Source organism: Hemitrygon akajei, unplaced genomic scaffold (genome assembly GCF_048418815.1).
Source record: "Hemitrygon akajei unplaced genomic scaffold, sHemAka1.3 Scf000123, whole genome shotgun sequence".
Taxonomy (NCBI): Eukaryota; Metazoa; Chordata; class Chondrichthyes; order Myliobatiformes; family Dasyatidae; genus Hemitrygon; species Hemitrygon akajei.
The window spans coordinates 83,961-96,626 of NW_027332009.1; the positions used below are offsets into that span (position 1 = coordinate 83,961).

The 12,666-nt window shown below is 50.6% G+C and overlaps 1 protein-coding gene across 2 annotated transcripts in view; it reads right to left on the bottom strand.

Moving 5' to 3' along the window:
• Positions 1-1,177: 1,177 nt before the first annotated feature.
• LOC140723656 (alpha-2-macroglobulin) overlaps positions 1,178-12,666 on the bottom strand; it is a 98,656-nt gene continuing 87,167 nt past the window's right edge. Inside the window, exons 23-28 of one of the 2 annotated variants that reach the window (XM_073038222.1) lie at positions 8,635-8,750; positions 6,976-7,048; positions 5,242-5,310; positions 4,994-5,099; positions 4,203-4,241; positions 1,178-1,292 (exon numbers count right to left, since the gene is read on the bottom strand). In XM_073038222.1, the coding sequence (XP_072894323.1) occupies positions 1,216-1,292; positions 4,203-4,241; positions 4,994-5,099; positions 5,242-5,310; positions 6,976-7,048; positions 8,635-8,750 (480 nt within the window). In that variant the 3' untranslated portion in view covers positions 1,178-1,215. Of the gene's footprint in view, positions 1,510-4,202; positions 4,242-4,993; positions 5,100-5,241; positions 5,311-6,975; positions 7,049-8,634; positions 8,751-12,666 lie in introns of both variants that reach the window. The other variant, XM_073038223.1, reaches the window with a different exon arrangement.

Genomic DNA, 12,666 nt, shown 5'->3' on the forward strand with positions numbered 1-12,666 from the left:
TATCTTCCTTTATATTCCTGGCTAGCTTGCGTTCGTACCTCATTTTTTCTCCTCGTAATGTCTTTTTAGTTAAGTTCTGTTGTTCCTTAAACACTTCCCAATCATCTGTCCTCCCACTCACCTTAGCTCTGTCATATTTCCTTTTTTTTAATGCTATGCAATCTCTGACTTCCTTTGTCAACCACTGTGGCCCCTTTCCCCCCCTTGAATCCTTCCTTCTCTGGGGGATGAACTGATTTTACACCTTGTGCATTATTCCCAAGAATACCTGCCATTGCTGTTCCACTGTCTTTTCTGCTAGGCTATCCGTCCAGTCAACTTTGGCCAGCTCCTCCCTCGTGGCTCCATAGTTTCCCCTGTTCATCTGCAACACTGACACCTCCGAGCTGCCCTTATCCTTCTCAAATTGCAGATAAAAGCTTATCATATTGTGATCACTACCTCCTAATGGCTCCTTTACTGTACTTACTCATACAGGAGGACTTCTTAGTTGGGAACAGCCTTTATGGCACTCTCTAGCATTAGCCTCTTTCCCTTCCCTCTCCTGACTGTTACCCACTTATCTGTCTCCCCAGGCCCCAGAGTGACTACCTGCCTATAACTCTTCTCAATCACCTCCTCACTCTCCCTGACCAGACGAGGGTCATCGAGCTGCATCTCCAGTTCCCTAACGCGGTCCCTAAGGAGCTGCAGCTCGACGCACCTGGTGCAGATGTTGCCGGCCGGGTGGCTGGGAGTCTCCAGGACCTCCCACATCTGACTCCGAGCATACAAAACAGGTCTCACCACACATATTTCTGTCTGTATTCTATTCAAGTAACCTACCTCGCCTCGACCCTTTATCACCGAATCCCCGCTGAGCCAAAGCCGTCCTACTCTGTCTCCGTCTACTCCGACGCCCGCTATAAAGCTGTCTTTTTTAAACTCTTCTCGCTGTTGCCGCCGGCTGACGTCCACGCGCTTGTGCAGTTCTGCCCCGTTCAAACCGCTGAAGAAATAAAGGAGCAGTTCCAACCCCTCAAGTTCTTAATTTTCCTGATTCTCCTCTAGTGAAGATCTGCCGGAGTTATTCAAGACCTTGCTTGTCTCCATAGTTAATTAAATCCTTATTTTTGTTTAACCTTTCCGAATCTCTGTGTGAACCTGTGTTAGGGTGCGGAGATACAGTGTGACAATGATGGATTAAGACATTTATTTATTAGAAGTGATTGCAAGTTACTGAAACATTGATCTTAGCTCTTGTGGAGCAATGTCCTCTTCTGTCGCAGTCAGCGTTTCAGTCGGATCCTCCGCTGTGAAATGGAAGCAATGGATCCGAATTATACAGGATGGTCCATGCCAACCATTTCCCGTGGCCAGCAATCACCAACCGAGGTTTGATTCCCGCCGCTCTCTGAAAGGAGCTTGTGGGTTCTCTCCATGACCATGCTGGTTTCCTCTGTGTGCTCGGTTTCCTCCCACAGACCACAGGCTTTTCGATACGGACGGGGTTTAAAGATTAAGGATGATCTGTGCCACAAGAGTTAGTAAGTAATGGACAAGTTACGTTAGCGCTAGAAGAGTGTTGACACTTGCCGCCTGGCCCCAGCACGAACCTCCCTGACACCAGCGACACGTTTCACTCTATGCCTGATGGAATTGTGACGAAGACTATCTTTAATCTTTAAAGCCCCTTCTATTGAAAGGCCTTTTGATGTTGTTAATGTCCCTGTCTCTGGTACGTCCACCAGCAGCTCATTCCATTCCGTATTCTCACCACCATCTGGGCGAAAATGATCTCCCTCCAGTCCCCTTTTAAATCTCTCCCCTTCTCTCAGGAAACCAGTACTGCCTTTGGAAGATACGTTCCCTGGGGTAAACACTGCAAGTGTCCACCTCATCTATGGCCCCAGAATTTGATATGCACCTGCAATGTTCCCTCTCTGTCCTCTGCTATCCAAGGATTAAAGTCCAACGCTACCTATCACCTTGATGTAACTCTGGCCCTCGATAGCTAGCAGCATCTTTCACAATCTCCCGCACTCTTGCCAGCTCCGTAAGTTGGGGGAAATATCTAATGTGATGGGACACATTTTAAGGTGTTTGGAGGAAAATACAGGCAGGAATGTCAGAGATAGGATTTTAACACAGAGATTGGTGGGTGCGTGGAACTTCCTGTCAGGTTTGATGATAGAGGCAGATACGTTAGGAGACCCATCAGTCACCAGCCATCTGTCCTTCAGGCTTCAGGTCCCAAAGACTAATCTTAGCTTGATACCATGGATTAATCTTAGAGTAAAGTCTGTTTCTGTGCTGTACTTTTCCATGTTCAAGCATCATAGCACAGTACAGGTCCTTCGGTCCACTATGTTATGACAAAATTTTAGGATCAATCCAATCCTTTCCACCCACATAACCCTTCAATTTTTTTTTCATCCATGTGTCCATCATTGATATTCCCCTGTATATTTTCCTCTAGTCACCCAGAAACTATGACCCCCCCCCCCCCCCACCGAATCGGCCATTTCTGTTTTGGAAAACAGTCTCTGGCCATACACTTGATCTGTGCCTCTTAATCATCTTGTATAGCTCTATATACCTCTCCTTCTGCTTTGCTCCAAAGAGAAAAGGTCGCTCAACTTATCTTCATTAGACACGTTCTCTAATCCAGACAGCATCCTGGCGAATCTCCTCTGCACATCTCAAACTTACACATCCTTCCTATAACTGAGGCGACCAGAACTAAACAAGATAGTCCAAGTGTGGTCTAACTAGGGTTTTATGGAGCTGCAATATTACCTCGTGACTCCTGAACTCAACCCGACTAATGGAGGCCAACACATCATATGCGCCTTCGTAAGCACCCTGTAAACTTCCCTGTAAACTTCTCTGACGACTTTAAGGGATCTGTGGACGTAGACCCCAAGATCTCTCTCTTCTTCTTCACCGCGAAGAATCCTGCCATTCAACCTGCGTTGAGTTGCTTTGTTAAATCGCCTTTTCATGTTACCGTTTTGTGGGTCGATGGGGACATCTGATACCGCTGGCTTAAGTCCAGCGTTTGGCCTGTCGGTGCGTAACTATTTTCTACATTTGTCTCCTCAGATTTACACAGCGGGTCATCATCTCCTTTGACTGCCGCTATCCTCCTAAACCTTGTCGACCGTAACTCTGCCTAGTCCCATTGATTGCACCAGGATCATAGTCCTCCAACCTGTATATGTATACTCATCCAGACTTAACTGTTGAAATCAAAATCGTATCCACCACTTCTGCCGGCAGATCGTCCCACACGCTCATCACCCTCTGAGTGAAGAAATTCCCCGTCATGTTCCCCTTAAACATTTCACTTTGACCCTTCATCATTTCCCTCATTATTCTGTATACCCAGATCGAATCTCACCAGAATCTTCCACGTTCTTAGGAATAAAGTCATTTCCCTAAATTCCAGTTCCTCAAGGCCCAGCAACATTGTAGACCCAAGAGCTTTCACTGTGCTGTAACGTTATTTATAATAGACAATAGACAATACGTGCAGGAGTAGACCATTCGGCCTTTCGAGCCAGCAACGCCATTCAATGTGATTGTGGCTGATCATCCACAATCAGTACCCCGTTCCTGCCTTCTCCCCATATCCCTTGAATCCGCTATCTTTAAGAGCTCTATCTAACTCTTTCTTGAAAGCATCCAGAGAATTGGTCTCCGTTGCTTTCTGAGGCAGAACATTCCACAGATCCACAACTCTCTGGGTGAAAAAGTTTATATTTAACTCCTAACAACCTAACAACCTTCTAGCAACCTTGTAAAGTGTTTCTGCACTCCTTTATTCTTGTCTGTTGGTAGTTGACCAGAATTTCAAATGAGACCTCATGAACTTTTTCTACAACTTCAACATAACGTCCCATCTCCGGTACTTAATACTTCATGTTTTGAAGATCAATGTGTCAAAAGCTTTCTATACGAGTTATAGACCTGTATTCCCAGATACCCTTTGTTCCAATGCACCCCTCAGTAAACGGTGGGAGAACCAATACATGACCCCTCTGCATGCTGACCCTGGATAGGAACATGCCCACAGAAGCAGGCCGCATCCAGCCCTAAATAATGGTGTCAGGGAGGTAGGAGGGAAGCGCGAACAGCGGTAGGCAGGATTGTGGGGCTGGTGGGTAGCTGTAAACTCGCCATATCGCCCTCGCGCAGGGAGGGTCTCCGCGTGATCTCACCTAGTGCGGGCCAGTGGTATCCAGCGATGGCGGCCTCATCTGATGGAGATAAAATGGGGTGGATTCAATAGTCATATGAGCTGGAGGAAGGGAGGGGAGATAAAGGGGGTAAGATGGAAGGGAGGAGACGCCACTCTGCAGGAGCATGGAGGGTCTGCAGGAGACGTGGGGGGAAGGTGTGGCAGTAGGGCCGAGTAGGGGGTAGGAGGCAATGGAGATGCAAGGACGTGATTGAGCAGAACAGGGTGACGAGAAGCTGACAGAGCGTGAGTGCAGGGAGGTCATAGGTGTGGACGGAAGATGGCGTTGGGCCCAGGGCCGGGTGGGATGGGCGTGCAGAGCGAGTGGGGGGACCGAGGGGCGACAGATTGGGAGATTCAGGGGAGCTGGGAGCAGAGGGGTGGACGGAGAGTAGGAGCGGGTCAGGTGGAGAGGAGTTGGATGGGAGGATGTGATGCAGTGAGGGAGTGGATGGAGTGGCAGTGGAAGGTCGAGAATATGTGGAACAGAATACGGAGGGTTTGAGGGAGAGGTGAGGATGTGAGTACAGAGGAGTGAATATGTGGATGGGTAGGGCAGAGGGAGTGTGTTGAGGGATATGGAGGGGTTAAGGAGAGTGATTGGAGGGAGAGGTGCCGAACGGTCTGAAGGTGCAAGGAGTGACATTGAGTGGGATTACAGAGAGAGCGCTGGGGTGGAAACCGCTGGGTAGGGAACAGGGAGAAGGTGTGTCCGGTGGCAGGGTGGCACTGAGTGGTTCGGATGGACAAAGGGAGAGGCCAGGTGCCTACCCGTCTCGTAGTAGTCGTAGACGGTCACGTAGGCGTCCTGAAGGTTCTCCACCACGAAGTCCCGGTGAAGAGGAACAAGCAGTTCGATAGGCAGGAGCTTGTCCATCTGTAGGGCGAGCAGTGGGTTGGGGATTCAATACGAGATCTCCTCCGCATATCCCCTGCTCCGCAACGTCCCAGACTCGCCACCCCTCCCCCAACCGTCAAGACCAAGCTGAGACAGATGGGACGGGGTCCTCGCCACTCACCTCGGGAATGTACATCAACAAGTGCCCGCCCTGCGTCTCTGACCTGCTCACACCGGGATGGCTCGGCTTCTGTAGCAGAGGGAGAGTTGTTTATAAAGATCAAACATCGTTGTTGTTTACTTTAATTCTGCCCGAGGCGGTCCCAAGCCCGGAGGTGAACATCAGAACATAAGAAGTAGGAGCAGAAACAGGTTATTTGACCCGCCGAGCCTGCTCTGCCATTCAATACCATCATGGCTGAGCTGGACATGGACTCATCTCCTAGAACTACCTCTTTCCCCCCATAACTCTTAATATCCAAACTTGTCTAAAATAATGTACTGATGTAACCTCCACTGCTTATTGGGCAGAGAATTCCACAGATTCACACCCTCTGGGAAAAGCATTTCCTCCTCATCTCCGTCCAAAATCTACACCCCTGAATCTTAAGGCCAATCCCTGCCCATAGTCTAACACCCTCATCCCTGGAATCAACCTGGTGAATCTCCTCTGCACCACCTCCAAAGGCATTATGTCCTTCCTCAAGTAAGGTGACCAGAAATACACTCAGTACTCGAGATACGGCCTCAACGGTAGGCTGTACAGTTACAGCATAAGCTCCCTGCTCAATCCCTCTACCAATGAAGCGCAACGTTACATTTGCAATCTTGATAGCCCGCTGCACCTAAAACCCAACCTTCTGTGATTCATGTACAAGCACACCCAAGTCTCTCTGCACAGCAGCATGCTGCATTTTCCATTTAAATGATAATCTGATCATCCATTTTCTTTACAAAGTGGATGACCTCGCATTTACCAACAGTGTACTCCATCTCTCAGACCCCTGCCCACTCAATTAACCGATTTATTTCTCTTTACCGACTCTCCGTATATTCTGCACAATTTGCTTTTCCACTCAGTTTAGTGTCATCAGCGAACTACTCTCGGTCGCCTCTTCCGGATTGCTAATGTATATCGTAAAGGAACAGGGTCGGTCACGGGCTGGCAGCCCCGTCCGATAAAATACGAGAGCTATGGAAACGCCCACAGAAGCTCCGAAGTTCTCAACCTTGTGAAAGAAGAATTTATCAACAAGGTGGATTACTTCTCGGGACATGCTAAAGAGTGGCGCAGGACAGCGGACTCTAGCGAGCTACTGTCGTCGGCAGTGATGGGCTGAACTAATTATCTAAAGGTGAATGTGACTTGGTCCCATGTACGTCAAAACATACCCTGAATTGCGTCATTTTCTGTCAACGCAGTCCGAGGGTGTGCTGGGGGGAGCCCGCAGTGTTACTACGCACCTTTGGAGTGTGGGAGGGCACCGGGGCTCCCGGGGAAACCCACATAGCCTCGGGCAGAGGGGATACACTGCATCAGATGGTGGAAATAGAAGCGCCATCGCCAACACTGCAGTAACCTTACGTCAGCCGTTACGTCGCCGTGGCGTCCTTGGCGACCCGGGATTGGAGATACCACAGGGAGATGTCAGATGCGGGAAATCGGAAGAAACACGCAAGGTACCGTTGCGACTCAGCAGGTCAGAGACGGTCGCTGTTTCGAAGTAAGACCCCAGCACCAGGGACAGCTCAGTGATGGTGATGGGAGGTCTTATAAACAAATCCCTGACGGACAGAACGCGGGCGGCCAGTTGTTCATACGGTGTTGGTGGGACTGGAGTGGGGAGAGGTCACTACCCACCCTCCCGGATCCACAGTTAGGTTCAGGAGCACCTGGGGCAAACCCTCTGTTCACCTGAGCAGAGTACCCGGAAAGCATCTTCACATCCACGATGACCATGTTGGAGACGTTACGAGACCCGACGTACCTAAGGAGAGACGGGTAGAAAGCAGCCGCTGTTAGAGAACAAATCATAGAGGGTTATGTTCGAGAATCACACACAGTAAAAAGAGCCGGGAGCAGGGGAATCGGAAACATAGACACGGTGGGGATCTAGTGAAATCACTCCCTTGGAACACGGGCAGGATCTGGGGAATCACATCCAGGGACACACGCCCGAGTCTAGTAAAATTACTCCCATGGACACACCGTCGGGATCTAGTGAAATCATTCCCAGGGAACACAGATGGGGTCTGGAGAATCAGTCACAGGTGCACACGGTTGCGATTGAGTGAAATCACTCCATTGGAACACGGGCAGGTTCCAGTGATTCACTCCCAGCGAAACCTGGCCGGATTATCGTGAAATTACTCCCAGCGACTACGCACAAGGTCCGGGACACCACTCCCAGAGACACACGCTCGGGATATAGTGAAATCACTCACAGGAAACACACAGGCGGGACCTTGTGAGATCATCCTCAGGGACACATGGACAGGGTCTGGGCAATCACTTCCCGGGGCACACGGTCGAAATTTAGTGAAACCATCCAGAGACACACGAACAGAATCTGGGGAATCCTTCTCAAGGGCTCCAAATTGGAATCCAGAATCACCCCCAGAGGCAGGCGCAAAGGGTCTGGGGAATCATTCTCAGGGACACACGGTCGGGATCTAGAGAAAACAGTCCCAGGGAACACGGACAGAATCTGGGGCATCACTCCCAGGGACACACGTTTGGGATTTAATGAAATCACTCCCAGGGAACATGGTAGAATGTTTGGAATTACTCCCAGGGACACACGCAGGCGATCTAGCACTGTCACTGGTGAGACCCCATTTGGAATAATGTACGCGGTTTTGGGCCCTCTATCTTAGAAAGGATGTGCTGATGATGGAGAGGGTTCAGAGAAGATTCACTAGGATGATTCCTGGAATGCAGGGACTAACATATAAGGAGCGTTTGTCGGCTCTTGGGTTGTATTCATTAGAGTATAGAAGAATGAGAGGGGATCTCATCGAAACATTTCGAATGTTGAAAGGGTTGGACAGAGTCGATGTGGAAAGGTTGTTTCCCTTGGTGGATGAGTCCAGGACAAGAGGTCACAGTCTTAGAATTAGAGGGTACCCATTTAAAACAGAGATGATGAGAATTTTTTTTTAGCCAGAAGGTCGTGGATTTATGGAATTCGTTGCCACATATAGCTGTGGAAGCCCAATCATTGAGATTTTTTAAGGAGGAGATTGATAGGTATCTATTTAGTCAGGGTATCAAGGGATATGGGGAAAAAGCCGGAAATTGGAACTAGATGGAAAAATAGTTTAGCTCATGGTGGAGTGGCGGGGCAGACTTGATGGGCAGAAAGGCCTACTTCTGCTCCTTTGTCTTGTGATCTTGTGAAACATGGATTGCGTCTTGTGAATTGCTCCCGGGACCAACAGGTTGGGATCGAGTGAAATCACTCCCAGGAAACATTGATCCTGTCTCACACTGGTCCCACGTTGCGCCGCGAATGGGAGCCCCACCGACCCCACCTTCCACCCCACACCTACTTTTGACGTATCCCGCACTCACGTCACATTGATGTTGATGATGCCTCCGTCGTGGTCGTCACCCATTCTCCTCATCTCGGCCGAGAGCTGGAAGGCGGAGTCGCGATGCTTGGGAAGGGTATTGTACCGCAGTGTCGTCTGAGAGGGTGGAGTGAGTGAGGGGTAACAGTTACCGCAGGGTGCAGACGGCAGCTGCTCTTCCTTCCCCGTCTGACTCCCAAATGCCTCTGTCCCATGCCTCCGTCAATCCCCCTCGCAGCCTATGTCCCGCCCGCCTTCGCCCGTCACACTGGTGCGTTGTCCTCCTGTAATCATCGCTCCCCCCTCGTCCCCTGCTCCTTGTCCTTCTTCCCCTCCAGTCCCTCTGTTCATCACTCTCTCCTCCACCATTCCAATCCCAACTCTATCACTCTCACTCTGTCTCCATCCTTCCTCTCTCCCTCTCCTGGCCACTCCCCTCCGCCTTGCACTCCAACCCTCGCCAACACTCTACTCCCACCATTCCTCACCCTATCTCCGTCCCTGCCTCCCTCCATCTGAGCTGCCTCACCATTCCCTCCCTCCCTCCGTGCCCCCTCCTTCCCCTGTCCCTCTATCTTATTTCTCCCTCCCTCCCCAGGTTCTTTCCTCCGTCTCCCCCTTCGCTTTCTTCCTTCCATCTCTCCTCCCTCCCTGCTCCATCTTTCACCATCTCTCTATGCGCTCTGTCCTTCTCCCCTCTCTGTTCTGCTCTACCCTCCCTATCTCCGTGTTTCCTCCCACGCCTGTCCCTCTATCCTCTTCCTCTGTCCCTCCCTTGGTCCCTCCATCTACCCCCACCTTGCCGCTCTTCCATCTATCCTTCCGTCCCTCCCTGTTCCCTCACTCACCCCCATCTCTCTATCTCCTCCATCCCTCTCACATCTCCTTCCTGCTTCACGTCCCCTCGACCTGTTCCTTCCCTCGTCCCTGTCTTTTCTCCTCCTCCCTCCTTCCCCTGGCCCGTCCCTCTGCTCCCACCTTCCCACTCTTCCCACCGTCCTCCCTTCCCTCCTTGTTCCCTACCTCCCCTTCATCTCTCTATCCCCTGTATCCCTCTTCCCTGTACATTCCTCTCCCCTCCACATCCCCGTCCTTCTACACTCCTCCCTCCCTCGCCTGATCCCTCTCTCTGGCCCCTCCTTCTTTTTCTTCTTCCTCCCCACCCCTCCCTGCCCCCTTGTCCGCTCTAAGACCCATCTCTCTACCTCTTTCCTCCCTCCCCCTCCCTCTCCTTTCTGTCTTGCATCCCCTCCCCCATCTGTGTCCCCTCCGTCATCCTCATCTCCCTATCCCCGCCATTACATCTCCCTCCTTTGGTCCCTATCTCTATCCCTCCCTTCCCATTATCCTCCCCTCTCTCCATCCCTCCTTATCCCTTCACTCACCCCAATCTCTCTATACTCTTCTTCCTTCCCTTCATCGGCTGGATCCTGTATTTGCCCCTACATCTCTCCTTCTGATGTGTCCCACTGTCACCTCACTCACCCCCGTCCCTCTAACCCTTCCCTCCCTCCCTCTGCCTCTCCCTCAACCCTTGATTCTCCGTCCGCTTCCTCCCTCCCTCTCTCCCTCCTCCATCCTGCTCTCCTCCCGCTCGCTCTGTCCCTTCCCTCACCTACTTCCCTCTATCACCTTCCCTATCACCTTCTCTCTTTCTCCTTCCCTGTCCTGGTACTTCCCACCCTAATCTCTCTCTCTTGTCCCCTTCCTCTGTATCACTCCCCTCAATCTCTCTGTCCACTCCCTCTCTCACTTCTGCCCTGCCCTCCATTTTCTCGCTCTGCGTCCCCTCACTCATACCCATTTCTCTATCCACTTCCTCCCTCCCTTCCACCTCCCCTCCCTCCCTCCCTTTCCAGACCTCTTGCCATTCCATTCCTTCGACTTTTCCTCTCTCCTCTCCTTGCCACCGCCCTCCATCGCTCCTGTTCCTCACACCATCCTGCCACTCCTCCTGCAACCTCGCTCTGTCCCCTCCCTTCCCTCTGTCCATCCTTCCCCTTTGCATGCACTCCATCACCTCCTCCGTTGCTCTCTAGCCCTTCAGGCCATTCCTCCACCCTCCCTTCGATTTTTGTACTCCTGGTTCCCTTCATTCTAAACTCCTTACCGTTGACTCAATCCCTTCATATTCAACTTTACCCTGCCACTCCCCGCTGCTCCCTCCTGCCTCACTCGTCCCACTGCGACCTTCATTCCGCTCACCCCCACCTTCTCCTCCTTTCACAATAGTCATCACCAGCTGTCTCTCAGCTGTCTCTCCGCTCGATAGGACCGGGTCCTCCTCCTCACGATGTCAACCACCATCCCCTCTGACCCTTAACTCCTCAGATCTGTCACAGAGGGAGCACAGGCGAGGAGAAGGAGCAAAGATCAGGGAAAGAGAGAGGAGGCAATTGGGATGACAGAAAGGTTAAACCTTCATTCAAGTATTGAAGGCAGGAAATGGGATGTTATGTTGAAGTTGTGTAAGGTGTTGGCGAGGCCTCTTGGTGTGTGGTAGATCAGGAGGTGTTTGTGGTGTTGAGGCAAATCAGTGTGGATAAATCCTCGGAGCGTGACAAGGCGTTTCCTCGAACCATACGGGAGGCACGTCAGTAATTTCTGGCGCCCTAATAGACATATTTAGTCATCCTCAGTGACAAGTGAGGTACCAGAGGATTGGAAGGTAGCCAATGCTGGTCTGCTGTTTTAAAGAGGGTCTAAAATAAACCGGAAAATTATAGGGTGGTGGGAAAGTAATTGGAAAGGTGTTCTATGCCACCGGATATATGAGTACTTGGATAGATATGGACCGATTACGGATAGTCAACATGGCTTTGTGCATGATAGGTCATGTCCAACCAATCTCATAGGGTTCAAACATAGAAAACCTACAGCATAATACAGGCCCCTTGGCCCACAAAGTTGTGCCGAACATGTCCCTACCTTGGAAATTACTAGGCTTACATATAGCCCTCTATTTTACTAAGCTCCATGTATCTATCTGAAAGTCTCTTAAAAGACCCTTTTGAATCCGCCTCCACCACCGTTTCTGGCAGCCCATTCCACGCACTCACCACTCTCTGAGTAAAAATCTTACCCCTGACATCTCCCCTGTACCTACTCCCCAGCATCTTAAACCTGTGTCCTCTTATTGCAACCATTTCAGCCCTGGGAAAAAGCCTCTGACTATCCACACGATCAACACCTCTCAACATCTTATACACCTCTATCAGGTCACCTCTCATCCTCCTTCGCTCCAAGGAGAAAAGGCCGAGTTCACTCAACCTATTCTCATGAGTCAGGCTCCCCAATCCAGGTACCATCCTTGTAAATCTCCTTTGCACCCTTTCTATGGCTTCCACATCCTTCCTGTAGTGAGGCGACCAGAACTGAGCACGGTACTCTAAGTGGTGTCTGACCAGGGTCCGATATGGTTGCAGTATTACCTCACGGCTCCTAAATTTAATTCCACAATTGATGAAGGCCAATACACCATACGCCTTCTTAACCACAGTGTCAACCTGCGCAGCTGCTTCGAGCGTCCTATGGACTCTGACCCCCAGATCCCTCTGACCCTCCACACTGCCAAGAGTCTTACCATTAATACTATATTCTGCCATAATATTTGGCCTACCAAAATGAACCACTTATCTGGGTTGAACTCCATCTGCCACTTCTCAGCCCAGTTTTGCATCCTATCAGTCTCCCGCTGTAACCTCTGACAGCATTTCACACAATGTACAACACCTCCAACGTTTGTGTCATCAGCAAATGAACCAGTTCTTCATCGAGGTCATTTATAAAAATCACCAAGAGAACGGTCACTGAACATGTCCCTGACGCACAACAGTGATCACCGGCCTCCATGCAGAATATGACCCGTCTACAACTACTCGTTGCCTTCTGTGGGCAAGCCAGCTCTGGATCCACAAAGCAATGTCCCATTGGATCCCATGCCTGTTTACTTTCTCAGTAAGCCTTGCATGGGGTACCTTATGAAATGCCTTGCTGAAATCCATATACACTACGTCTACTGCTCTTCCTTCAT